The sequence below is a fragment of the Cricetulus griseus genome, chromosome 7 (genome assembly GCF_003668045.3).
Source record: "Cricetulus griseus strain 17A/GY chromosome 7, alternate assembly CriGri-PICRH-1.0, whole genome shotgun sequence".
NCBI classification, from domain to species: Eukaryota; Metazoa; Chordata; class Mammalia; order Rodentia; family Cricetidae; genus Cricetulus; species Cricetulus griseus.
Window position 1 is genome coordinate 13243591 of NC_048600.1, and position 27976 is coordinate 13271566.

Here is a 27976-nt window from a genome sequence, read left to right on the forward strand (position 1 = left end):
GTAATGATAAATATAGCAAATTCATAAACCAGTAACATTGTCCTTTATCAATAACTTGTACATACTGTACATAATTGCACAAGCCATATTCCATGTTCCTGCATAGTATGTTTCCTCCAGCATCATCACAAATACACAACTAATGAATTGATCATGACAACTAATGTTGCTAGGTGATAGGATGTTTCAACTCTCTTGTAATTATATGAAGCCACCATTGTATACGTTGTCATCATTGACTAGAAGGTCATTATGCAGCATGACTACTCTTATTCCTATACCACATAGTATATATTCCACAAATATTCCACAGAATAATATGACCTTGCCAACTTTACACCCATATTCCAACAATTAATAGTCATCCTCCAAAAAATACCCATCCCTACTTTGTTTTTGAGACATTATTTCTCTGTGTAACTCTGGCTGTCCTGGAACTTCCCCTGTAGACCAGGCTGGCCTCACACTCACTGGGATCCACCTGCCTCTGTCTCTTGCATGCTTGGATTAAAGGTGTGCGCAACTGCTGCCCAGCTCATCCCCACTTCCTATAGATATATGTTTCTGTCCCGTGTTCAGGATTGGACTCAGCCTTGTACATGCTAGTCAAGTACTCCAACACTGAGCTACATCCCTAGCCCAGAACGTCTGTCGTCCTAACTTTTCTGGGTCCCAGTGCCCTTTGAGACCTTCTGAGTGTCTTTATGGACACATAAATAAATACATTATTACCTGCAGTCTGCAGCGGTCATGGATAAAACCCTTGAGGAGACTGCAGACATATCTATAACTGGAAACTGGAGCTGTTCAAGCCTGGCCTTCATTTACAAAGATCGACACCAGCATCTCCAGAAATGAACCTGATCACACCATGTGTTGATGGCACAGCAGGAACTGGGGCCCAAGTTTTCTCACTTCCTACCTAGTGATCTTAACTAGAAGGTAAAAAGGTATAATAGTACTTTTGCTGTGGTTCTGGGTGGGAAGGGGCTAACGTCTATCAAACTCAGAAAGACGGATCAGTGAGTTGTGTTCTGAAAAGCAAACCTTTTTATATCATGTACAATCTGATACCTGTAGATTTTAGATTCTGCTGCTGTAAGATGGTCAAGAACCCTGACAGACCAGTTGGGGCAGAGGGTCTTTGTGTGGGACTGTGTTGGTCGAGTCCCTGCTGGCAGAACATTCCTGACCTTAGTTTGGAGACTCGGTAGTCAGCCTGGGGACTGTGTCTAAGCAGCACAGGAGTCTCCCCAGAGCTTTTGGGCGGATTCTCAGGGGCTGGTAAATTCAGGACCATGGGCAGATCCACGGGTCCTGAGGCTCCTTTTCTTTCTTGAAGAAAACCCGGACTAGCCTATTCTGTTCTATGTGCAGGAAGGACTCTGCATCCGGAAAGAGCAATCTTTATGCCTCAGCTAGCGTCTCCCTCCTCTACAGCCAGGGTGCTTCCAAAGCTAGATCCAGGATCAGGATGCGTGCCCCTCTGGGGGCTCGAAGTTGCTGGACTCGAAGCTGCCGCTGTCATTGCTTCTACAATCAGTTCATGTTCTTCGCTGACGTCAGTCGGAGCTGTCCTGGTGCTATATAAGGCTGGCAGCGGTCCCGGGACAGACCCCGTGCTCCCCAAGGCGTCTTCAGCCCGCCCCGGGGGACAGAGACTGGAGCTCCATCTTGCACCGGGCAGACACTCCGACAACATGTGAGTGGCTCGGAGCAACGATTCCGACTCCCTTAGCACCAAGACTGCACTCAGCCTACCCACTGCGACCCGCCGGGAGGGAAGGAGGGAGAGAGGGGTGGAACTGGACTGGCCCAGCGGCTGGGACTGGTGGGCAGGCTGTAGACACCAGGCGACAGCTGGAGGGTCCCGGCGGGGGCACTGGGCGTGCGCAAGAAGGGGCTCGTGTCACCTGCGGCTGCTCCAAGCGCACCTCACCCTATGCTGCCCCTGTGTGTCCAGGGCAGGCGGCACCATGAGGCAGAGGGGACGCGCTGCGCTCCTAGTGGCACTGCTGCTCCTGGCACAACTGCGCCCCGGGAGCAGCCAGTGGAGCCCGGCGACTGAGGCGGCGACTGGGGTCCAGGATCCGAATCTGCGATGGAGTCCCGGGGCGCGGAATCAGGGCGGCGGCGCCCGCGCACTCCTCTTGCTGTTAGCCGAGCGCTTCCCGCGCCGCGCGGGATCGGGGACCGCAGGCGAGCGGCAGCGACGAGACGATCCTCCGCTGTCCATCGACCTCACATTCCATCTGCTGCGGACCCTGCTGGAGCTGGCCCGGACACAGAGCCAGCGCGAGCGCGCAGAGCAGAACCGCATCATACTCAACGCGGTGGGCAAGTGATCCGCCCGGTGTGGGACCCCGAAAGGCTCGACCCTTCCCCCTGCCTACCCCGGGGCTGAAGCTCACGCGACCGAAGCTGGCTTAGTCCCTCGGTGCAGTGCCGCCAGAGTCACCCTGAGCACTCTGTGTGGTTATTTTTGTAAAAAAATAAAACTGCCCTAGAGCTTAGCCTCTTTCGTCTGTCGTGGGGAGGCGGGGCGGCAACGGCAACTGTAGAAGGGTGGGAACTCTGGGGGGTAGTGGGGCTCCCCAGGCCGGTAGCAGACACAAGCATGCTAAGCGGGACCGGAGAGGAAAGCTATCAGTTAAGTCCCCGGGGACTCATCGCCCTTCCCCCAGCCCGGAACTCGGGTCCTGAGACCCCACTCCTTTCGAGGTCTCGGGCTCAGGAGTCCACCTCTGGTGTAAAGGAGGTGCTCATCCGGGGGTTATCATCCCCCCTCCACCCCTTCTAGTGATCTCGGGTTGAGAAAGGGCAGACTGATGGCGAGGTTGCTTCTACAGCAGAGACTTGGAGTGGGCAGGGAAAGAAGACGGGACGTAGGACGCAAGATTCTTTTATTGAGACCCTTCCCGGGGGCGGGATGCCTAGCTGGGTTGCGCCGCCGTGGTCTCTGAGCCGGTCCTCAGCATGCCTTGCCTCCCGTTGCGGGCTCGCACTCTGAATCAGGGTCTGGTCAGTGCAGGCCTGTTGCCGGGAAAGGCAGCTTGGTGGGCGGGTGCTGCAGAAGAACACACCCCAGCCCACCCCACCCCCGCGCGCGCGCACGCTCGCACAGCCCCGCGACGGTTAGCTTCCCCCAGGCAGCTGCGTTTGTCCTACTCGCTGACCCACCTGGGTCCCCAAAGCCCGAGCAAAACCAACCGTGGGAAGAGTGCGCTTTTCCGCGCGCGCTAGGGGGCGCGCTTTGCGGCTCCTGTGGCGAGACACTTACCCGAATGGGGGACTACCAGCGAGTCCTGGTGCCCTGGGAAGGCAACCGCCCACCGCTGGCCAATCACTCCTCACCCAAAACCCTCGTCCACCTCTCACCTTCTGGCCCGTCCAGCCGCTCCTCCTCCAGCCCTGCATTGCTCTCGTCCCCTTCCAAAGCCACCTCGTCATCCTCCTCATCCCCCGCGGCGCCTAGGTGGAAGGCAGGCCAGGTGATGTGGAGCCCCTGCTCCTCTGGCTGTAGCGTCCACTTCATACCCTTGGGGCGGGTCCAAACAGTCCCTCCCTCGGCTCCCTCACCCGGCTGGAAGTCGATGGTCCGCAGCATTTCGGCCACGTGCTCCACGTTCACAGAAAATTGCTCCATGCTCTCATAGCCTGGCTCCGGCCGTCCTGCCAGCTCCACCTTCGACATTGCCCCGACCCTGTGACGGCCACAGGGCTCAGCAGGGGAACGCCTCAGCTCCCGCAAGCCCCTCCCCAGATCGGAAGAAAAGAATCCACAGGGTCCCTTCCTTTCCCACCGCACAGGTTGCTCACTTGTTGATCAGCTCCTTGGCCTGCTGCAGGGGAGAAAAGGGGGGCCAAGGTGAGCGCTGGGCCAGCCCCGGCAAAGTCCGATTTCTGATTCTCACCAGTCCTGCGGGGTAGGTGGGGGCGTTTATCCCAATTCGTTAAGGAGAGAACCCAAGTAGAAGGGTGACTTTGCCCAGGTCGTGGTGACAAGAAAGTACCGCAGGTTAAGACTTGACCGGGTTCCCCCGTCCCTGGTTTCTGCCACCCTCCCTCTCCGCTCACCTGGAGGTAGAGAGCCATCTGCGGCTCCTCCATGGATTGAATGGCGGACTCCACCAGCTTAGAGGAAACCTCCAAGTGGTCTCCGTACTGACGGATGAGGCCCCGCACGCGCTGCAGCTTCTCCTCTTGTTCCCGGGCCAGCGCTTGCAGCAGCTCGCCCTTGCGCTCCTCCAGTACGGCGCACAAGGTCTCGAACCTCTGGTTTAACAGTTGCTTCTGCCTGCGGCTGTTGTCCTGGAAGATCAGAGAAAGTCCGAAGGAGGTCGTGGCCCGAGCACCCCCAGAGCTGCCAGAGCAGGGTATTTTATCCCTCTCACCCCTTAAATAGAACTCAGGAGAGCAAAGGAGGAAAGTGTGATTAGGGTCACACTTTGAGTTAGAGGCACAGAACCCAGCTCATATCTTTTCAATTAACAAGGAAGACAACATATTTCAAAGCTGCTCTGGGAGCCATGTATGTCACTGGCCCTGGCTTTGCTTTGCTTTAATTTCCACTTGCTTCTTAAATAAAATAAAACGACTTAGCTACCATGTCACTGTCAGCATCATTTTTAAACATTATTTGAGTTTTATATAATTAATTTTCTGCTCTGATATGAAATTAAGCCTTATTTCAAAATGTAGACATTGGTTAGACAGCTGGAGAGATGACTCCCCTGTTAGTGTGTCCTGCTCTTGCAGAGGTCCTGAATTCTGTTCCTATATCCATGCCAGAGGGTTCACAACTTCTTGTAACCCAAGGAATCCAACAAGCTCCTCTGGCCTCCATGGGGGCTAGCACTCATGTGCACAACCCATACACAGACACACACAAATACACATAATTGAAAATAAAACAGTAAATCTAAATTTCTGAAATTTATTAACTGGAAATACGTATCAATATTCAAATATATTTAGTTAACTATATTATAAGGGTATATAATTAGTTCTTATCACATAATTTTTAATTAAATGTATTCATTAATTATTTCATGCATATATAATGTCTGATTACTCTCACCTCCCAGCCTCTTTTATCTTTTAATTTTTTATTTTGCTTGTTTATTTATTCCCACGATTTCATTGTGTGGGTGCCTGAGGAGGGCGGAGGAATTGAACTCCCCTGGCGATGGAGTTACAGGCAGTTTTGAGCCATGCAGTGTGAGTGCTGGGAACTGAACTCTGGTCCTCTGCAATAGTAATACCTTCTCTTAACTCCTGGACCATCTCTTCATCCTTACTCATTTATTTTTGAGATGGGTCAACTGGACTTTAAATGGGAAATCCTCCTGTTTTAGCTTCCAAGTGCTGGCATTGTCTTGAATTAACATGCCCTGCTTGCTTTTTTGTTGTTGTGGTTTTTTTGTTTGTCTGTCTTTCGAGACAGGGTTTCTCTGTGTAGCTTTGGAGCCTATCCTGGCCTCGAGCTCACAGAGATCCACCTGCCTCTGCCTCCCAAGTTCTGGGATTAAAGGCATGTGCACCAATACCCGGCCTGCTTGCTTATTTATTTAATTGGTTTATTTAGAGATAGTATCTCCATAACTTGCCTAGGCTGGCCTGGAACTTGCTATTATTCTACCTCCACCCCACTGGTCATCTCTATCTTATATATAGTCAAAAAACAAACAAAGCCAAAGCATAGAAGATTTAAGCAACTTGACCAACATTGCAGAGTGCTAGGATCAACCTGGCTAAAAACAATTCACCATGAGCTAGTGTCCAGAAACTTTCTGGCCAGTTTGACCAGAGGTCAAAGAGAAACAGTTCTCTTTGAATATGAGGATCCCAGACAGACTGTTGACTATTCTGTCCCTTTGTCCTCCCGGCCCAGGCTCACCTCAATGGTCTGGCACACCTCCTCCATCTGCGTGATCACTGCTTGCACACGGTCATTGCCTGCAACCAGCATCGCGATGCCATCACTCAGCTCGCTCTGTCACACACATGGGCTAGTTGTTAGAGCTGGAAGCCCCAGCCTGCAGCAGCTTCCCTCAATCCCACGGACTGTCTCCACCTCACCTATTCAGGGGCATCTACAAAGGTCTAGAAGGCTTGGAATAGTTCAAGAAACATGGGAACACATCCTGTGGATTCTAGGTGCCCCCACTCCCAAATGTGAAGGGAAGTGACAGTCTCTAATCACCACTGTGCACCAGTCTCTAGCCACCACTGTGCACCAGTCTCTAGCCACCACTGTGCACCAGTCTCTAGTCACCCACTGTGCACCAGTCTCTAGTCACCCACTGTGCACCAGTCTCTAGTCAACACTGTGCACCAGTCTCTAGTCAACACTGTGCACCAGTCTCTAGTCACCCACTGTGCACCAGTCTCTAGTCACCACTGTACACCAGTCTCTAGCCACCACTGTGCACCAGTCTCTAGTCACCACTGTGCACCAGTCTCTAATCACCACTGTGCACCAGTCTCTAGTCACCACTGTGCACCAGTCTCTAGTCACCACTGTGCACCAGTCTCTAGTCACCACTGTGCACCAGTCTCTAATCACCCACTGTGCACCAGTCTCTAATCACCCACTGTGCACCAGTCTCTAGTTACCCACTGTGCACCAGTCTCCGGCCTTGTGCTTTAACAGTAGTTATGTCCTCCACTAATTCTGAAAAATTCCTAGGGCTGCCCATTCCAACAACCCTGCCTCCCTTCTGTCCTTTTCATTCTGTGAGTCAATAGGACTTATGTTAGACCTTCTTTCTCATCCTCAACCTCCCACTCCCCAGTGCATTCTGGGTTTGTTTGTTTATATGTTTGAATGTTTGTTTGTTGTTTGCACTCTTCTGTGTTGAGTAATTCTTTCTTGTGAGAAATCCATCACTTGATCCATCCACTGGTTTTTCAACAGTTATTAATTCCTAAAAGCTCTACTTGGTTCCTTGTCAAATCTATTTTTCTGTCTGTTTTTTGTTTGTTTGTTTGTTTTGGAGTTTTTGTTTTGTTTTGTTTTTGATTGGACCTTTCTCTATTTTCTAATCTGGCACTTTGGACTTATGATCCTCTTGCTCCAGCCGGGATTACAGTGTACACCACCTCAACAGACTGTTGCATGGTCATTTTACATATGTTTTTAGTTCTGGAAATCTACCCTGGATCTTGTGCAAGGCAAATGTACTACATCTCCAATCCTACTTGTTGTTTTATTTCATCTTCATTTTTCTTTAACAACGGGTCTCCCTATATAGTCCAGGCTGGCTTGGAACTCCAAGTTGCCCTTGTGCATATTTTGCAGGGGTAACTAGTCTATTTTGAATTTGTTTTAAGGTCTAAAAACAGCTAATGGGGTAAAAAGCTGTCTTTGTAACTGAGAATAATGTAATTTCTTTATGTCAGTCTGAGCTATGAAAAATATTTTAGTATTATTTTTACTCATAAAAATTTTACAGCTAAACAGAAATCATCTTCCTGACCATCCCCAGCTGTATGTGTGCCAGTAGATGGAATGTATGTATGTATGTATGTATGTATGTATGTATGAGGTAAACACACAGGCAGTGGGGAAATACCTGTAGCTGTTTTTAGGGAAGGAATGTGGTGGCACATGAGAAAAATTACAGATAGCAGCAACCAGTTTTCATAGTCTGGGGACCTGTGAAGTCTTACTTGATGAGGTTTTCTCCAACAGAGAGTTATTCCTCTGATGGCTCAACACCTCAACTGTCAATTGCCATCTGCTGTATATTCTTGTGGCCTCTGGTAAAGCCATTGCTACCAGCAGCTCTCAGAGCCCAAGGCGTGCGTGCGCCACCACTGCCTGGCTACAGAGTGCATTCTCCGTGTATCTTCAGTTGTGAATGACTGTTGCATTGATATTAATCTAAGGTCATGCTAAGGGTCTACAATGAAGGGCTTTTCCTCCAGCTTAGAATTTGCATTTGTTTCTGTCACAAGTCTGGTGATACAATTGACTGCTTTAATATTCTGGGATTCCAACATGAGCTGAGGTTTTGGGAATCTTAGAACGCACCCTTACCAACATACCTTTTACAGGGTTTGTAATATAGCCACCTCCCTCTAGCCAGCACTGCTCATCTGAGAAACAAAACCTATTCTGCTTGCAGTGGCTCTCTGACCCTGTCCTCCCCACCCTTCCTAGGACCCCCCTTTCTTCTCATGTCCCAACCAATCTGATCTTAAAAATGACAGCATATGTAGAAGCTAACTGCATGACTAAAGACCCTTGAGGGTGTCCAGTGCTCGGTATGGAAGCCACTGCTGCCATGCATTATCTAATGATATGGTGACAGCAACCATCATCTTCACCTGGTCTGACGAAGGATGTCAGGGGCAGAGACATCCTCAAGGTTGTGTGTCAAGTCAAGAATAGTCCTGGTGCTCTGGCCCTGATCTGCTACACCTTACCTAAGCAGAATGGGAACTGTCCCAGCCTAAACCCCCTTCCCCAATCCCTCCCTGGCTAGATACCTTTTGGCGTTTGTAAATGGTGGGCAGAGGGGCCACCTCACAGTCCTTGTGGGCACCGAAGACCTTGCAGAGAGAGCAGGTGGGCACCTCACAGCTCAGGCAATAGATGTTAATCTTCTCATCTTCGTGCTCCTCACACATGAGGTGCTGTTCAGCCTTGGAGTGCAGTGGCCTGAGGACCATGGACAAGGGAGCAGCAATTTCCAGGGAGTCAGGCTGTGACCAGTGGTGAGAAACTCACACTGGGTTCTTACTTTGGGGAGGCAAAGATGCTCCAAGGAAGACTGGGCCCAAGAAGAGTCCATTGCAGGGGGGCAAAGATGTCCCACAGGACAGGGAATCATGGGAGCAGGTGAGGTTAAGCACATTGGGGTTGACTTTGGTCATAGACCAGGGGGAGTAAGATTTAACACTGGCTCCAGAGGCAAAGTGAGGCTTCCTGGATAGGAGACCAATTCCCTCCTCTCTGGGTCCGATTCTTTCCCTATTGTGGATATATGTGTCCCCACCCAAGAGCTGGATAGTTTTATGTCAACTTGATGCAAGCTAAAGTTATTTTCGAGGAGGGAGCCCCAATTAAGAAAATGTTTCCAGCCGGGCGTTGGTGGCACACGCCTTTAATCCCAGCACTTGGGAGGCAGAGGCAGGAGGATCTCTGTGAGTTTGAAACCAGCCTGGTCTACAAGAGCTAGTTCCAGGACAGCCTCCAAAAGCCACAGAGAAATCCTGCCTCGAAAAACAAAAACAAAAACAAAAACAAAAATGTTTCCATAAAATGGGGCTGTAGGCAAGTTTGTAGGGCATTTTCTTAGTGATTGATGGGGGAGGGGCCAGCCCATTGTGGGTGGGGCCACCCCTGGGCTTATGATCATGGGTTCTATAAGAAAGCAGGTTGAGCAATCCATGAGGAACAAGCCAGTAAATAGCACCCTCCATGCCTTCTGCGTCTGCCCCTGCCTCCAGGTTCCTGCCCTGTTTGAGTTTCTGATCCTCACTTCCTTCAGTGATGGACTGTGATGTGGAAGCCTAAGCCTAATAAACCCTTTCCTCCCCACGTTGTTTTTGGTCATGGTGTTTCATCACAGCAATGGTGACCCTGACTAAGACAACCCCTCTATCCCTGATGGTGCAGGCTCTTCCCTCCAGAGAGGTCAGCAGCCCAGGCAGCTTACCGGGAGGATTCCTGCTTGTAGATGTCAATAATATTCTCCACTAGCAGGTTCCGCTGAAGGCCGTAGACCCCATGCCGGTCCAGGACAACCTCATGCCTGCAAGATGGGCAGCGGAAACGACCTCCTGAAGATACAGTTGTGGAGCCCCGGGATTGCCACAGAGGGTTAGATGCCTGCAAGGACAGGTGAGGCAAAAACAGAAGTGTAGTGAGGCGTGAGGGAAGACAAGTGATGAGCACAGGAGTGGTAAGGAGGGGACATTCGCTCTCCTCTGCATCCGGTGTCCCCAAACAGCAGTCTGACAAATGCCTTTGTCTTCACCTCAGTCTCTGCCTCATCCCTGAGCCCAGCTCCTTGAGTGTTCCTGCATGCAGAGCCTCATTTTGGGCAAGGCCTGATCAGTATTGGCCCTAATGGGGTCCAGAATAGAGCTTTGGCAGGAACGCTGACACAGGCAAGGGACTGGCAGTATAGACGGTGTCCTCCAGCTTTAACTCTTTTGTTTTTGTTTTTTTTTTTTTTTTTTTTTTGAGACAGGGTTTCTCTGTGGCTTTGGAGGCTGTCCTGGAACTAGCTCTTGTAGACCAGGCTGGTCTTGAACTCACAGGGATCCTCCTGCCTCTGCCTCCCGAGTGCTGGGATTAAAGGTGTGCACCACCACTGCCCAGCCCCAGCTTGAACTCTTATGGGCCACATGTAAGGCATTTTGTGTGTGTGTGGCGGGGGGTTGTTGTGTGTGCATACATACATGTGCGCATGTGTGTTTGGCAAGATCATGTAAGCTTGTCTCAACTCCGTGTGTAACGGAGGATAACCTCGGCTTTCCAAATGCTGGGATTGTAAGTGTGCCTCCCCTATTTCCATCTCCCCATCTCTATCTATGTTTTTCTCTCTGTCTCTCTCTCTTCCCATCCCCCTCTCTCTACGTGGTCTTGTGTAGTCCAGACTGGTTCAAACACTCTGCAAGTACAAAACTGGCCTCGGACGTTAACTACTGCCTCTGCCTCCCAAATGTTGGGATGATATGCTGGGCCAGGAGAGAGCTTCTCTCTAGTCCTGGGCAGAGGCACACACACCAAGTGCTGAACAGTGAGACAGAAATTGTAACCAGGGCTGGGTGGCTCGCTCAGTTGGTAGAGTCCCAGCACCACATAAACAGGAATTATGAGTACATTTGGGAAGTAGAGGCCGGAGGATGTGGTCCACTGGAAGTCTGAGCTATCCTCAGCTACATAGGGAGTTTGAGGCCAGCTTGGGATGCATGAGGCCCTGTCTAGAAAAAATGTAAAGAAAAGAAAGGCTGCCCGCCAACATGGTGAACGTTCCTAAGATCCGCCGGACGTTCTGCAAGAAATGTGGCAAGCACCAGCCCCATAAAATGACACAGTACAAGAAGGGCAAGGATTCTTTGTATGCCCAGGGAAAGCGGTGTTATGACAGGAAACAGAGTGGCTATGGTAGGCAGACTAAGCCTATTTTCCGAAAAAAGGCTAAAACTACAAAGATTGTGCTGAGGCTTGAGTGTGTTGAGCCCAACTGCAGATCTAAGAGGATGCTGGCTATTAAGAGATGCAAGCATTTTGAACTGGGAGGCGATAAGAAGAGAAAGGGCCAGGTGATCCAGTTCTAAGCTGCTCTTGGTATGGAGACAATAAAATCACAATAAAAGAAACTCATCTCAAAAAAAAAAAAAAAAAGAAAAAGAAAAGAAAGAAAAGAAAGGCTGGACACACATGGCACATGCCTTTTATCCCAGCACCCAGGAGGCAGAGGCAGTGGATCTGCATGGTGAGGATAGCCATGCTGAGAGACCCTGTCTCAAAAACAAAACAAAAGAAACGACAATTATCTGGATAATTCTGGGAAATCGATTCTGGCACTAGAGTCAAGGCACATAGTCCCTTGTACAGCCCTTGACAGAACTTTCTTCTGAAATCTATCCAGCATTCAACCTCAGTAAAGGTTGTTCTTTTTTTTTTTCCAACCTCAGTAAAGTTTTTTTTTTTCCAACCTTAGTAAAGTTATGGGCTACATTGGATTGCTCATTTTGCATCTGATGTTATGCCAAGGCTATGGGTTAAAGACAGGAGCAAGGCCCCACCTCCACCCCATTACCCCTTCCCTAAGGACAGACAGCCTACACAGTGCAAAGGGCAGTTAGAGGGAAGTTGTAATGCAGGCTTAGCAGAGGCCCCTACACCATGTATCTTAGAGATCTGCTCCAGTCCACCCTAAAGGGGCGTCCTAGCATAGTGCTGACTGAGGTGGTGTCACCAGACCTGGTGCAACCAATCAAGCTCTCTCTCCCTGAATTTGGCTTAAGATCCAGAAGCCAAGTCCACTACTGAAAAAGGCTCATGGAATTGGGCTAACAATTCATCTTTTGTTTTGTTTTGTTTTTCGAGACAGGGTTTATCTGTGTAGCTTTGCAGCTTATCCTGGAGCTCGCTCTGTAGACCAGGCTGGCCTCGAACCCACAGAGATCAGCCTGCCTCTGCCTCCAGAGTGCTGGGATTAAAGGCTGAGAACTCATCTTGCGGCCATCCTGGAAACTATGAAACAGAATTTATTAACACCGAAGGCTGGTCTACAGAGAGGTGAAAAGAATCATTTATTGGGACAGGCAAGATGACTCAATGGATAAAAGCATTGCCACCAAACCTGATGCTCCGAGTTTGACTCTGGGACCCACTTTGTAGAAGGAGAGACCACCTACTCCACAAGTTGTCCTCTGTCCCCCACACCCACTCTGTGACATTCGTTCACCCATATAAGTAAATAAATGTAAAATAAATAAATAAGACATTCTGTCTCAACTCGCTCAGCTAGAGCAGTGGTTCTCAACCTCTGGGTCATTACCCCCTTGGGATTGAACAAGCACTTTCATGGGGCCACCTAAGACCATTGGAAAACACAGATATTTACATTACAATTAATAACAGTAGGTGAATGACTGGCAGGGATGCCCCGGTGTTCCTTTCTTCAGAAACTTTGTCTGAGTTGGCAAGACCTGTGATATGAAGGCCACGCCGCCGAGCCCCCTTCTGGCTGGGTGTGGCCAATGACTGTGTTCTGGAACTACAGATGTAAAGGTGTTGTGCAGTGTTAGAAGTGTCTCTAGTGGGAGGAAAAATGCCCTCTCTTTCCCATGTCCCCTTCTCTCCTATGTGGAGTGTAGACTTGACCTGAAAAACCATGCTGGGCCAGGGTGGAGTAGACACACATTGAGAATGGCAAGGAGGTCAAGAAGCAATTGTCTCAGGAGACAATCCTGGGCAGCCCTTCAAGCTTGCCCTTTGGAGAAAAGCAAGTGTCTACTTTAAGTTATTGCTCACTTGAGATGTGGGAATGGCCTAACCCAGGGCTTTTCAAATATTAAGTATCTATCACTGAGCTACATAGCCCAGCACTTAAAGCCACTTGTTTAGTGTTTTCTTCCATTTACAGTAAAACCCCAACCCGCTCAGCTAGAGCAGTGGTTCTCAACCTCTGGGTCATTACCCCCTTGGGATTGAACAGCCCTTTCATGGGGCCACCTAAGACCATTGGAAAACACAGATATTTACATTACAATTAATAACAGTAGAAAAAAGTAGTGATGAAGTAGCAATGAAAATAATTTTGTGGTTGGGGTGGGGTCACCACAACATGAGGAACTGTAAAGGATCCCAGCATTAGGAAGGCTGAGAACTACTGAGCTAGAGACTCATGAACTCATAGAAAACAATGGAAATAGTAGTCACCATTAACTTTGAATATTTGTGAGTATTTCCTACAGGAATCTCTTTGTGTACCAACTGGAAGATGAGATTGGAAGGACTGTTAGGGGGTAAGGCAATATTCCATCACACTCATACTACTCAAGTCCTAGACTCATTCTTTTCTCTAGTGGCCAGGCAGGAGACATGGCCCTACCAAGATCAACAGTTTGGTTTGTGGGGTGTAGATAACATTGCCATAAAGACAGTTTTTCTTAGAATTTCTTGATGGGTTTGAGATTTCCCAAGGCTGGGCTTGTAATCTGTCCTTAGGCTCCCTTTTAGGATTTTCTGAACACTGCTAAGTTTAGGGAAAGTTTAAAAGTTTCATCAGGGGCTGGAGAGATGACTCGGTGGTTGGGAATGCTGGCTGTTCTTCCAGAGGACCTGGGTTCAGTTCCCAGCACCCACATGGCAGCTCACAACTGCCTGTGATTCCAGTTCCAGTGGATATGACACCTTCACACCAATGCCCATAAAAGAAAGTTAGATAAATTATTTTAAAAGGTGTGATCACAGGTGTGAACTGAACTTGGGGTGGCGGGAGCCACACCTATTATATATAAAGGTTCTATAAGACCGATTAACTGGCTGTGAACTTCCATGGCTGTTGAGAGCTGGGATGTCACAGTGTTGCAGGTCTGCAGCCAAATTATCTTGGGATGGTTTTAGTTCTCTTCATAGGCATTCATTGCTCACCCCTTGTTTGGCCTAATTCATCCCTGTGGCTTCTAGGCAAATCCCCTCTAATATATGACATATCACTGGCATCTACTACCTCCCTAAATTAAAAATGTCATGTGATGACATCTGAAGCCTGTGACAGTGATTTCATAGCTTACCTGATGTTTCCACTAAGATATCTTATTTTGTTTTTAATTTTTTTTTGTTTATTATTTGACAGTGTCTCACTATGTAGCCCTGTCTGTCCTAGAACTCACTCTATGGACCAGGCTGGCCTCAAACTCACAGAGATCTGCTTGCCTCTGCCTCCCAAGTGCTGGGACTAAAGGCGTGTGCCACCACCACCCACTAAGGTATTTTTGTAAGTGTTTTTGATTTATATTTTCATTTGTTCCGCTACTTTAAACATTTCATATGGACCAGAGAGACAGCTGGCCTGATGATCTGAGTTCTAGCCCCTAGACAAATATGATGGAAGGAGAACTGGCTCCTACAAGTTTGACCTCTGACCACCACACTGAGTATGCACACATAGTGCTAAACAATAAGAGTGTCATTACTTTTTAAAATAATAAAAGTCTTCAGGAAACTTGTACCATGTTGGAACATGTTGGGATGACCTGTATCTGTGTTCCTAAGACATTGTCACTCATATCTGGTTCCAGAATAAACTGTCTCTTAGTCCCTTTTAGATGAGAGGTATGTTTTTTTACCACCCTGACCAACAACCCAAGTAGGCAAGGAGGTGGGTAGAGAGCTCTAAGCCTGTGCAATCTGAAGGGAGTTAACTCAGTTGACTAAAGCCGGCAATCATAAAATGTACAGTGGTTTGAATGTAATTGGACCCCATAAGCTCATAGGGAATGGCACTATTAGGAGGTGTGGCCTTGTTGGAGGAAGTGTGTCACTGAAGGGGTGGGCTTTTAGGTCTTACTTCCAGTTGCCTGGGGATCACGATGTAGAACTGTCAGCTACCTCTCCAGCACTATGTCTGCCTGCACAATGTCATGTCCCACCATGATGATAATGGATTGAATCTCTGAACTGTAAGCCATACAATTAAATGTTTTCTTTTATAGGAATTGCTGTGGCCATGGTATCTCTTCCCAGCAATAGAAACCATCACTAGGACAAAACATTGCTGGGCAGTGGTGGCCCGTGCCTGTAATCCCAGCACTTGGGAGGCAGAGGCAAGTGGATCTCTGAGTTAGAGGTCAGCCTGGTGTACAGAGTGAGTTACAGGACAGCCAGGGATACACAGAGAAACCCTGTCTCAAAAAAACAAAACAAAAAAACCCAACAACCACAAAAGATAAAGCATGTTCAGTAAATGCCTGAAGGAAGGGGAGGGGCCTCCCAGCCTACAGCAAACAAATATGTAGCCTTTGTCCCTCCTGGTGAAGGTGCAGCCTCAGTAGCAGTTGAAGGCTCAGGACTGCAGGGGTCAAGCAAAGAAGCTCAGGCTTGGCCCCATGAAGAGAGCCTATTGGTGAAGTGTAGTCCAGTTGCAGCCAGGGACCCCAGTGTTTTGAAGAGGCCAGTACCATGGGATGACCACCAAGAAGAGAAGCAGCAGTAGAGTGGAGCCAGCTGGAGCCTAGAAGACAAGCTACGTGTGCTGCAATGGCAGAGTCAGCCATCTGCAATCCCTTTGGAGGAGCCCAGAGATCATGAGTGGATCCCAGACATTGGATGGTTGGGATTTTGTTTTGCTTTTATTTGATTTTGACTGTGCGCTGATTTTTCCTTCTGAAGTAAGGAAGTATTTTACTGGATTTTTGGACTTTAAAAGAGATTGACTATTTTAAGGGGACTGAAATTTTGATGTGTTTGAATTTGTAAAGACTATGGGACTTTTAAAGTTATTTAAGATCTTGGGGATGGATAAGAAAGGGAGGGTTGTGGCTTAATAGTGATGTGTTTATGTGTCAAGGTGACATGAGGTCAGTTGTACTGGGTGGTTTTGTGTGTCAACTTGACACAAGCTGAACAAATGACTCCTTGAAATCCAGCTGTAAGGCATTGTCTCATTTAGTGATCAATGGGGGAGGGCCTAGCCCATGGTGGGTGGTGCTATCCCTGGGCTGCTGGTCCTGAGTTATATAAGAAGGTGGGTTGAGCAAGTCAGGGGAAGTAAGCTGGTAAGCAGTTCCCCTCCATGGCTTCTTCATGAGCTCTTGCCCCCAGGATTCTGCCTTGTTTGAGTTCCTGTCCTGACTTCCCTCAGTTATAAGCAACTATGTGGAAGTGTAAGCCAAATAAACCCTTTCCTTCCCAACTTGCTTTTTGGTCATAGTGTTTTGTTGCAGCAATAAAAACTGTAACTAGGTCAAACTGGTACCAGCGTAGTGGGGTATTGCTATGAAAGACCTGACCATGTTTTGGGGAGGATTGTGGTAGCTCTCTGGAACTAGAGCTTTGGGTTAGGAGAGCCATTGAGTGTTGAGAGCCCAGTGGGATGTTGAGAGCAATGCAGAGGATGGAGGCTGGCTTGTGAGGTTTCCGAGGGAAGTGTAAAGTCTCTTTTGTTATTTTGAATTAAGACCCCATGGTTCTGGTTAACTGGGGCTGAAGAATCAGCTGTGATTAACAAGATACCAGAACTGCTAAAGAGAAAGTTTATTTTGCTGGGATTCTTGGTGCTGGTTGGCCGGAGCTAATAAATTAGCAGTGATTAAGAAGAGATCAACATCACTAAAGGAAAATCTTGTAGGAAGTGTTTCCTGAGACCACAGAGCAGCTGTGTTCCAGAGGCAGCCAAGGAAAAAATCTGCTACATCCCCCCTTTGCCTTTCCTCTTCTTGACACAAATACATGAGACTCGCTGTTAGCATTCTGCCCAGGTGTTGAGGGCCTGCTGTGGTCAAGTAAAGGCGCTAAAGGTTTCCCAGATATTCAATCTAATCTAATCCTCAAGAGCTTTTTGTAAAGACAGTGGACAAAGCTGGCCATGTTGCTGAATACCTGACTTGTGATGTTGGAGGATCAAGGTCAGCCTGGGCTATGAGAGACCTAGTCTAAAAGAGGGGTGTGTGTGTCTCTGTGTGTGTGTGTGTGTGTGTGTGTGTGTGTGTGTGTGTGTGTGTGTGTGTGTGTGTGTGTGCCTCACAAGCATGAGGACCTGAGTTCAAAACCCAGAACCCATGAAAGAGACGAGCACATGATTGTAATCCCAGCAGTGTTCCCCAGGGTGACAATGTAGGTGACAGCACTTTCTGCATTTTCTTTCCTTCTCTCCCTATGTTTTGTTTTGCTTTTTTTTCTGAGACAGGGTTTCTCTGTGTGACAACCCTGGCTGTTCTGGAACTCACTCTGTAGACCAGGCTGGCCTTAAATTCACTGAAATCCACCTACCTCTGCCTCCTAAGTGCTAGGATTAAAGGCATGCACCACCACCCGTCTCTTTCTTCCTTCCTTTTTTTCTAATATTAAAGGTGTGTGCCACCAATAACTAGCGCTCCCCCCCTTTAAAGACAGTTATCCAGGCTGGCCTCAAACTCCATTGTGTAGCTGAAGATGACCTTGAATCCATGATTCTCCTGCCTCCCCCTCCTAAATTCTGGGATTACTCTTGTGCAGCACCACACTCAGCTTCTTTATAATTTCCAAATTTCTTGCAAGAACTCTGGAGTTTGGAAAAACAGATCAAACAGAACAAAAGGGGGCACTAGAGTGCCATAATAAAGAAGAACCGACCCATAGAGAACTATTAGTTTACAGGGTCTGATATTAAAGGTGCTGCTTGAGAAGAGCTTGAAGTCAGGGTAGACAGGTAGCCAAGAAGGAGGGCTTGAACGTGCTTCTGGAGATGGAGACTGCAGGAGCTTATTTAATATCAGGGTTGATGGGGACAGGAGAAGTTGGAAAGGCTATTCTCACCCTAGAAGGCTTTTGAATCTGTGAGGATCTAAACTTGCTTCTGTGGGCTGGGTTTCTAAACTGGGAGTGGAAAGGGGAGCAGATTTGAACTTACAGAGTTAACATGGATGCACGGATGGGAAAGGCTAAAGGCAAGGGCCAGATAGGAAGCAAATGCCGCAGTCAGACAGGGTACGGGATGTTGGTGGCAGCAATTCTGAAGAAAGTCATGACCAGGAGGTGGGGTTTGGACTGAGAAGTGTCTGGACACGGGAAGAGGAGGGAGGTCGGAGATTCTGAGGCTGCAGGCTTGGGTGCCTGGGAAGATGCTGTCCCTCCAGGACTGGAGGACTGACCCAGGGAACACAGACCCAGGAAGATCCATGACAAGAGTTCAGAGAGTCTGTGAACTCAGATGGGACATAATGTCATCTTCACTCTGACTGACTAATCCCCATGCTGAAGGCATGCCAAAAACAGAAATCAGTTGTTTTCATACCACTTGACACTTGAGATCACGTCTCCTCATGTTATTAGGCCCTCTGCTCATCTCATGATTTGTTTGGTTTTGGTGCTTTTGAGATGGGGTCTCTCTGTGTAGCCTTGGCTGTCCTGAGACTCGCTATGTAGACCAGGCCAGAGTCAAACTCACAGATCCACTTGTCTCTGCCTCCCCAGTGCTGAGAACCAAAGGTGTAGACCGCCTCACCTGACAAAACATTGGTTTTAGAATGGAACCATAGCTAGTGTGGTGGTTCATGACTTTAAGCCCAGCACTTTGGAGTCAGAAGCAGGAAGATGTCTTTGAGTTTGAGGCCAACCTGGTCTACATAGTGAATTCCAAGGCTACATGGTTAGACTAAAACAAATGGATCCCTGAATAGCTTCTTGGCCCTTTGTCTAAGATCAAGTATAGAAGGGCCCGTGGGCTTTACAGTTGGATCCACAGGAGAAAAGGAAATTATCCTCTACCTTGAGTGTAGGCCCCTAAATTTTCACATCACAAATAGCAATTTTAGATTCTAGGGTATTGGTGGAGACCTTAAGAAGTCTTCAAAAGACGGCAATGTTTAAGACCTGAGCTAAAGATCTCTCTACCTAATTAGATTAGCCAAATCTGCTCTTCTGTTTCAGTTTACCTTGCTTCTTCAGGAAAGCGATTGGCTTTGTCGTATTCCATAACTTCCTTATTCTCTTAAATGTCATGCTCTGCCATATACCATACTGTCTTATTCTTCCCTTAGATGTCATGGTCGGCCAGAGTCTGCCCCATAAAGCAAAATTTCATGTGCCGACCACAGTGACGTGTGGAGGAAATTCCATCACTCTAGGAAACACACCTTGGTGGATGTCCCTACCCTGTCTCTTTGCGAGACTGTAACCTGTATTCAGTGTGCTTGCCTGTATGGTAGCTATGACACCACTCTACAGAATCATGTTTGTGAAGATGCCCAATCATTTATTAAGTACTACATAAACATGAAGGAAACATCTTCGATCTTAATCTACATGGTAAAATAAATGACTGTATAGAGCCACAGGGCATGAAATAACTGTTGTTTTTCACTGTGAAGATTAAGATGAAGTGAACAGGGGCAGCTCTGAGGTGGACTGATGCTTAGTATGTTCCCTCCTCAGCACCACAGACAACAAAAAGAATGAATGGAGCAGATGGTCTGGGGTTGTGTCTCAGTTGGCAGTGTTTGCCTAGCGTGCACAGGGCCCTGGGTTTGATCTCCAGCATCATATGAACTGTGTGTGGTGGCAGGTGCATGTCTGTACCAGCACTGGGGAGGTGGAAGCAAGAGGATGAGAAGTTCAAGGTCATCCCGGAGCACAGGAGACCCTTGTTAAACAAAGCACAAAGAAGATATGGTGTCCACTGGGGGTTGGGGCACAGATCTTAGGAGGCTGAGGCAGGAGGATTTCAGTGAGTTCTAGACCAGTCTCAGCTACATAGAACATACCAGGCAAGCCTAGCCAGAGATACATAGCAAAAAACACTGCTTCAAAACTCAAACACAGCAGGGTGCTGGGACTTTCAGTGAAGGCCTGTACTAACCTCATCTTTTCCAATCTCTCTCTCTCTCTCTCTCTCTCTCTCTCTCTCTCTCTCTCTCTCTCTCTCACACACACACACACACACACACACACACACACACACACACACACACACACGTACACAGAGTTTGACATAGCCCAGGCTGGCCTTGAACTCACTATGTAGACCTAAGGGGAACTTGTGAAACTTCTCATCCTCGTGCCTCTACCTCTCAAGGGCTGGAATGGCAGGCACAAACCACTACACTGCCATACTGGTTTCTGCAACGCTGGGGATCAAAATCAGGGCTCTGTGTACAGTGGCAAAGCACCCTACGTCGAAGTTCAGAGGCCTCTTCTCTGACAGTCCTTTTGTAAGGCCCTCCCTGGCTGGACTTCCCCCAAGAAGACGGCACTTCCAGCAGCCTCCTTCCAGTACCTTCTGGTTTTCTACTAAATGACAACAGGTTGCTTCTCAGAAACAAGTGCCCACAGCAAAGCGGAGGCAGATCCAAAAATACACTGGAGGCTTGCTTTAAAGTAGTTTGGACGTGAATAGAGTTTACAAATACAGAAAGAAACACATGGGAAGATGTTTATGTCAAATTCCCACACTGACAGCTTTGCTCTCATCCAAATTTTTGGTAGCTGAGTGGGTGCGAGTGTGGGGAAGGGACTGATTAGAGGGTGCTAATGTCATAGTTTGAAGTTTTCTGCTTCATATCAGAGAAAAAGAGGATTACAGCTTTAAATAGAATTATAACAGCAGCTAAGTAAAATAATGGGGAGAGGAAGGCTTGAAGGTAACTAAGTGATCTGTAAACATAAACTAGCATGGGGTAAACACCAGTAATCCCAACATTGGAGAAACTGAGATGGGAAAAGTGTTATGAGTTCAAGCCCAGCTTTATCTACATAGTGAGTACTGGGCTAGCTAATGCTATAGTAAGATTCTACCTCAAATAAAAGAGGCAAAAATGAAGATAATTGCATTGAGTCAGGATTAGATTATGTAGATGGTTTCCTCCAATCCTTAATCTTGACGAAAATTTCCTTTGGAAAAACAAAACAAAACAGTATTTCACGTAAGCCAGATTCTCCATCAAAATAATTATATTTCTGGGAATGACCTTGAATTCTGATTCTCCTGCTTCCACGTCCTGTGTGCTGGGATTATAGACGTGTTTTATGAGATGTTAGGGGTTAAACCCAGAGCTTTGTGTATGCTAGGCAAGCTCTTTATCAGATGAGAACATCTCCAGCCTAACACCACAGACACAATTCCTCCAGCAAACACTGGACAACAACCACCAGATGCAGACAAACATCTTAGCAGGTGCACTAAGTAGACTGTGACCTGGTCATAACAATGGACATTGTGCTGCTATCTGAAACAGAAAGCACAACCAGGTGTGGCGACTCACACCTGTAATCAGGCCCTTGGGGAGTTAAGGTAGGAGGATCTTGGATTCAAGGCCAGCCTGGGCTACAGAGTAAGATCTTGTCTCAAAATAGAGCCAGCAGGGCTACAGGGAAAAGATGTCTGCCTCGTCTCCCTAGTGGCTCTAGTTTGATTTCCAGAACCCAAGTAAAGGAAGACAGAGAGAACTGACGCTGTAAAATGTTGTCCTCTGACTTCTGCACACATGCCCCACCCAAAATAATACACATAAAAGCTAAAATAACAGCGATAATAAAACAGATGACATACTGTGTCCTCTATGTGTAGATAGGGAACAAATTAAAAATAAAAATAAAAACAAAAATGCAGGGCAGTGGCAGCATGTGCCTTTAATCCCAGCACTACAGAGGCAGAGGCAATTGAATCTCTGGGTTCAAGGCTAGCCTGGTCTACAGATCAAGTTCCAGGACAGGCAGGGCTACACAGAAAAACTCTGTCTCAAAAAACAAAAACATGCCGGGCGTTGGTGATGCATGCCTTTAATCCCAGCACTCAGGAGGCAGAGGCAGGCAGATCTCTGTGAGTTCGAGACCAGCCTGGTCTCCAGAGTGAGTGCCAGGATAGGCTCCAAAGCTACACAGAGAAACCCTGTCTCGAAAAAACAAAAGCAAACAAACAAAAAAACCCCAAAACAAAAACAAACAATACAACAACAACAAAAATGTGAATGTGACTGGTAGATGTGCCTATACATGCAAACATGTGCCTAAGCATGGAAATCTCTGGAAAGATTCTCAGGGAAGCTGGTAATGAGTTTGTATTTGATAAAGGGAATTAAAGATCTGAAGTTAGTGGCATTTATTTTTCATGCTATACTCTTCCAAGGTGTTTGGGAAAAAAAGTACACATAAAAATTTAAATATGCTATACTGTTGACATGTTCATAACTGTTAACTTTCTAGGCAATGTTCTGAAGGTTTTCCTCTTTGGTGATCCGAAGATGGGGGAACTAAAAGTCCTATTCCCATCGCCATACTTAGAAAACAGACAATCTGATTATGCCTAGAGTTGTCAAAATGTGGAGGCAATGTGTGAAAAACGGAATATGCTCATCTTTCAGACAGAGCTGTGATGTATAGACATGGGTGCAGGTGGGTAACTGGGTCAGCCTCCCCCACGCCTTCCAAATAAAGCTTGGAGAACTGAGCTGGGCAGTCTGCACCAGACCTACGGAACTGTCTCGGAGCCCTGTGGGTCATGTTACCTCTCAAATCATCTCCACAGGCGTGGGTCTCATTTGTCTGCTTTTGAGACAGGGTCTCCTGTAGCCCAGGCTGGCCTCAAACTCACCATGCCTCTACCTCCTGACTATGGGAATGCGAGCCACCTGCATTTATTTGGGGCTAGGATTAAACTCTGGGATCTGTGCACACTAGGCAAGCACTAAGAGCACCCCCAACTTCTAACTTTTTGTTTGAAGACAGGATCTTGGTATGTTGCCTAGGCTCGTCTCAAAACTTAAGGGTTTAAGTGACCCACTCACCTCAGCCTCCTGAGCTGCACCAACAGGTGTGTGCCGCCGAGCCTGCTTTTGCTCGGGGTTTGTTCCAAAACCTTCCTAGACCTCTCTGGGCCCAGATACGTGTTCTAGAGCTTCAGTATTCTGCCGTGAAGAAGGAAGGTCACACACTCACTCTGTATTCTCTCTAGGTGGCTGTCCCGTCTCTATGCTAGATAACTTATCATTTGCACATCAACAGTTTGCTTGTTTTTTAGACAGGGTCTCACTATATAGCCTTAGATGGCCCGGAGCTCACTGTATAGACTAGGCTGGCCTTGAACTCTGCCTGTCTCAGACTTTTGAGGGCAGGGGTTAAAGGCATGTGTCACCATATTTTTGGCCCCTTGGCTAATTTCTAGCCAAATACTTTCCTTCGATTTCCAAATGTTTCTTTAACTACTCATACTTTGGTTTATTTATTTATTTATTTATTTATTTATTATGTATACAGTCTTCTGCCTGCATGCCAGCAGAGGACACTAGATTTCATTCAAGGTGGTTGTGAGTCACCATGTGGTGGCTGGGAATTGAACTCAGGACCTCTGGAAGAAGAGTCAGTGCTCTTAACCGCTGAGCCATCTCTCCAGCCCGTACTTTGGGTTCTAATAACGGGATGCCTCAGGGCCAGAGAGATGACTCAGTGGATAAAGTTGCCTGTCAAGCCTGACATTTGGCTGGACAGTGGTGGCGCACACCTTTAATCCCAGCACTCGGGAGGCAAAGGCAGGCAGATCTCTGTGAGTTCAAGACCTGCCTGGTCTACAAGAGCGAGTGCCAGGACAGACTCCTCCAAAGCCACAGAGAAATCCTGTCTCAGGAAAAAAAAAAAAAAAAAAAAAAAAGCCTGATGTTCACATAGTGGAAGGAGAAAACCTACTCCACACATGTGCCATGGCACGTGCAGAGAAGGGGAAGGAGAAAGAAGAAGGCACACACACACACACACACACACACACACACACACACACACACACACACACACACCATACACACCCCACATGCACAGAAGAAAGCAGTCGATGTTTCCATATAAATACAAGGAAAAGACGTCCTTTCTGGATATCTCAGCTTAAAAGGTGTCAGTTTTCCAGACCAAAGGAAAAACCAAGACGGTGGGAAAGGCTAGCCACTCCCACACAACTAGCTAGCCATGTAGCCCAGGCTGGCCTCAAACTCATGACGATCGAGCATTTTCCAGGATTGTAGGAGTGCACTGCCACATCTGGCAAGAATGTTTGGCTTTATTTGTTGGTTTGAGATGGGGTCAGAACAACATGCAACCTAGACCCCCCAAACAGGGTAACCCAGGTCTTTACAGCCAAATAATGGCTCAAGAGGACTAATGGCAGGAAATATGAAGAGGACTCAAAGGGACAGTGGCAGGAGGGATTTTGGGGTGTTGGGTACTCAGTGAAGGGGGCAGAAGACTGACAGGTCATAAAGACATGTTATGATGACCCAACTTAACTCATTCATTGCCTTCAAATATGCCATCCCAAGGTGTTGTGGAATATTACTTTAACCTTGTAAAGGTGTGTTACATTTGTTATGCTATATTTGTTTAACTATGTAAAGATGTGTTGCTGTTTCACCTTGCCTGCCTAAGGCACCTCACTGATCTAAAAAAAAAACTGAACAACTAACAGCTAGGCAGTAGAGGGATAGGCGGGGCAGGCAGGCAGAGAGAGTAAGTAGGAGGAGGAATCTAGGATCAAGAGAGAATGAGGAGAAGAAGAGAGAATGAGGGTGAAAGAGAGGGAGATGCCCAGAGCCAGCCAGCCAGACTCGGAAGAAGCAGGAAAAGTAGGATGCACATAATGAAAGGTAAAAAGCCCTGAGGCAAAACATAGAGGAAGAGAAACAGGTAAAAGTAAATTATAAGAGCTAGTGGGGCTGGGCGTTGGTGGCGCACGCCTTTAATCCCAGCACTTGGGAGGCAGAGGCAGGCAGATCTCTGTGAGTTTGAAGCCGGCCTGGTCTACAGAGTGAGTTCCAGGACAGCCTCCAAAGCAAACAGAGAAAACCCTGTCTCACCCCCCCACCCCCGCCCCCGCCCCCGCAAAAAAAGAGCTAGTGGGACAAGCATTAAGATAAGGCTGAGCATTCATAATTAATAAGTATCCAAGTATCCAAGTCATGATTTGGAGGCTGGTGGTCCAAGAAAGCCTGCTATGCCAAGGAACCTAAAAGGCTATGTTCTCAGTGAAGTTAAGACCCACTTGTGTCAAGACTGGAGAGACAGCCTGGCCATTTGGAACACATGCTGCTCTTTCAGAGCATCAGAGTTTGGTTCCCAGCTGCCACATCACAAACACTGCAGCTCCAGCTCCAGGGGATCTGACACCCTTTTCTGGCTTCTGTGCGCACACACACACACACATACACACACACACTAATAAGAAATATTTTTTTAAAAATAGCTTGTGCTGGGGCTGGAGAGATGGCTCAGAGGTTAGGAGTACTGGCTGCTCTTCCAGAGGTCCTGAGTTCAATTCCCAGCAACCACATGGTGGCTCACAGCCATCTATAATGAAATCTGGTTCCCTCTTCTGGTGTGTGTATACATAATAAATCTTTAAAAAAATAGCTTGTGTTGGGGCTTGTGGTGTAGAGCAATGGTAGAATGCATGTTTAACACACACAATGCCCTGGATTAACCATAGCACCAAAGAGAGGAGGGAAAAAGGTGTGAAAATGTCTGCTCAACTCATTCCCTCATAGTCTGTGAAAAGCAGGAATAATCTTTTTGAGATTTATTTTATGTGTATGTATTTTGCCTGCATGCATAATGCCCATGAGGGGAGGGTTCAGAAGGGAGCATCAGGTCCCCTGGAACTGGAGTTAGACAGTTGTAAGCTATCATGTGGATGCTGGGAACGGAAACTGAGTTGTTTGGGAGAGCAACAAGAGTTCTTAACCACTGAGCCATCTCTCCAGCCCTACCACTTTTTTATTTAATTTTTGAGACTTGGTCTTACTATACATAGCCAGTGGATATACTGGTATAATTGTTCCATAGACCAGGCTAGCCTCTAGTTTGTGGTGGTTACATAGACCAAGCTACCTTCTATTTGTGGTGGTTATGTAGACCAGGCTAGCCACTAGTTTGTGGGGGTTACATAGACCAGACTAGTCTCTAGTTTGTGGTGGTTACATACACCAGGCTAGCCTCTAGTTTGTGGGAGTTATGTATAACAGGCTAGTCTCTAGTTGTGGTGGTCCTCTTAGGTGTTTCAACCACAGGCATGTGTCACACAGCCTGGCTCCTGGCTGGAATCTTATTCCTGATGCTTCTGTCACAGATTTGCACCAAGCCACCCGGATCTTGCAGTTTTTACTTCATCTGCAAGGTCTCATGTCTGTACACGTGAGTCCTGTCCCTTCGCTCTCCCTGACCTCTGATCTAGTTTACAGCCTACTGGAACCTCTATGAATGATACAGGGTAGGAAAGCAAGCCTATGAATTTATAAAGAATTATGATGTATGCATTTATTTAGTTGGTTAGACAGGGTCTCACATAGCCCAAGCTGGCCTTAAACTCATTCTCCGGCTGCCACCTCCCAAGGGCTGGGATTGCAGCCATGCATCACCATGCCCAGCTTTTTTGTTTTTATTTTTGAAATGTGTGGACAGAATGATATCAGTGACTTAACTTAGCTATGCCCGGCCTCATGACCACAGCTACACAGGCATTTCTGGGAAGTACAATTCTGCTTCTGCCTTCTCTCTGTCCATAAATCACCTGAGTATCAGTTGGTCCATGGGCCTCTTCACCAGGTCAGGAGGGCTCACAGGTGTGAAACTGGGGAAAACTTCTGCTTCCCTGGCCCACTGTGTCTAAGCAGCTCCCTCATGGAGAGAGGAGCTCTATCTCAAATATACACAGCTCGGCTGGCATCATAGGCTTTCTCACTGGTTTGTCACAAATTTTTAATTCTAGGGTTTAATTTTATGTTTTGGGGATCAAGTTCAGGTTGTCAGCTTTGGTAGCAAGTGTCTTCACTGTCTTGCTGGCTCTATTATTTTTTTAATACCTCATATTTCATTGATCTCATCTATGGTGTGTAAAGAAAGTAAATAAATAAAACCACAAAGCCTCAAAGTAAATGAAATCTAGTAAGGCTCCCACAAAGTCCAGGCAAGACCACCCTCCTTGCCAGTTTCTGCCAGTCTCCCTGGGGTCCTCCTTCTGACGCTGTGCACACAGGCTGTGCTTGCCAGGCTCTGGGCAACTGCTGACTCGTGCTTCCTCTGGGATCCCACAGCCTCCAACTCTCCTGCCACTGAGTTGGGGCAGCGTCACCATCTCCCGCCTGTGGGACCTGCCACCCAGTCCCTTCCTAGACCTGACCCAGCTGTCCCCAAGCCCACCTGGAAGACGTCATTGGCACACTTGCGGCACAGGTTGTGCTGGCAGGGCAGGATCACCACGGGCTTGGAGAACATCTCCAGGCAGATGGGGCAGATGAGCTGCTTCTCCAGGTTGTCCATGTTGTGTGCATCCCCTAGCAGCGGCTTGAAACCCACGGTGAAGTTCATCCCTTGGCGCTCTAGTGCCTGCCTTGGCCCTGTTTCTGGCCTTCTCTCGCTGCCTGTGCACACTTCTTGTAAACTTTAGGCTGTCTGTGGATTCTTAGGATCCCTGATCTTGCTCCCTCTTGAAAGGGTGATGTTTCCTGTTTCTCTCCCTCTAACGGCCCCTCTCACCCTGGCTATTTCCAGACGCTTCTGTCTGCACTCCCTGTTCAGAGCCGTCTCCACAAACTTGTCCCTTTAGCTCCCCCTGAGAAATTCTCTTGCTCCCCCAAACCACCCTCGTGCTCACTCTACAGGCAGTACTCTTTGTCCCTTGCTCGCTAGAGAGGTTAATATTACTGTGGGGGTAGGGAGACAAGGGGCATTTGTGTGACATTCCAGTTCCCAATTTAGCTCATGTAAGGCGAGCCACAGCTGTCCCGGACTGAGTGACCCTGACTCACTCAGCTGGTGGCTTTCTTGAGCAAG

At 47.7% G+C, this 27976-nt stretch overlaps 3 protein-coding genes across 3 annotated transcripts; 2 read left to right on the forward strand and 1 right to left on the reverse strand.

The window, feature by feature from the left end:
- Positions 1-26: 26 nt before the first annotated feature.
- On the reverse strand, positions 27-27928 carry Trim54 (tripartite motif containing 54). The gene is made up of 9 exons (XM_027424475.2): positions 27344-27928; positions 9669-9841; positions 8497-8668; positions 5900-5995; positions 4078-4311; positions 3820-3842; positions 3580-3704; positions 3379-3471; positions 27-3033 (listed from the first exon to the last, which is right to left on the reverse strand). Exons 1-9 carry the CDS (start codon positions 27509-27511, stop codon positions 3023-3025), a joined length of 1095 nt encoding a protein of 364 aa, XP_027280276.1. The 5' UTR covers positions 27512-27928; the 3' UTR covers positions 27-3022.
- Positions 806-2513, forward strand: Ucn (urocortin). Its single transcript, XM_027424476.2, has 3 exons — positions 806-942; positions 1378-1702; positions 1964-2513. Exons 2-3 carry the CDS (start codon positions 1410-1412, stop codon positions 2343-2345), a joined length of 675 nt encoding a protein of 224 aa, XP_027280277.1. The 5' UTR covers positions 806-942; positions 1378-1409; the 3' UTR covers positions 2346-2513.
- LOC103160177 (60S ribosomal protein L36a-like) lies at positions 10970-11344 on the forward strand. The gene has a single exon (XM_027424480.2). The coding sequence runs from the start codon at positions 10981-10983 to the stop codon at positions 11296-11298; it is 318 nt and encodes a 105-aa protein (XP_027280281.1). The 5' UTR covers positions 10970-10980; the 3' UTR covers positions 11299-11344.
- Positions 27929-27976: the final 48 nt, after the last annotated feature.

Excerpts from the sequence above, each read along its gene's own strand:
- Ucn (XM_027424476.2), top strand. The coding sequence starts at position 1,410 with ATGCCTCAGCTAGCGTCTCCCTCCTCTACAGCCAGGGTGCTTCCAAAG. Across the intron at positions 1,703-1,963 it reads GGCAGACACTCCGACAACAT|GGCAGGCGGCACCATGAGGC; the intron begins GTGAGTGGCTCG and ends CTGTGTGTCCAG.
- LOC103160177 (XM_027424480.2), top strand. The coding sequence starts at position 10,981 with ATGGTGAACGTTCCTAAGATCCGCCGGACGTTCTGCAAGAAATGTGGC.
- Trim54 (XM_027424475.2), bottom strand. The coding sequence starts at position 27,511 with ATGAACTTCACCGTGGGTTTCAAGCCGCTGCTAGGGGATGCACACAAC. Across the intron at positions 9,842-27,343 it reads GTGCCAATGACGTCTTCCAG|GCATCTAACCCTCTGTGGCA; the intron begins GTGGGCTTGGGG and ends CTGTCCTTGCAG. Across the intron at positions 8,669-9,668 it reads TACAAGCAGGAATCCTCCCG|GCCACTGCACTCCAAGGCTG; the intron begins GTAAGCTGCCTG and ends CATGGTCCTCAG.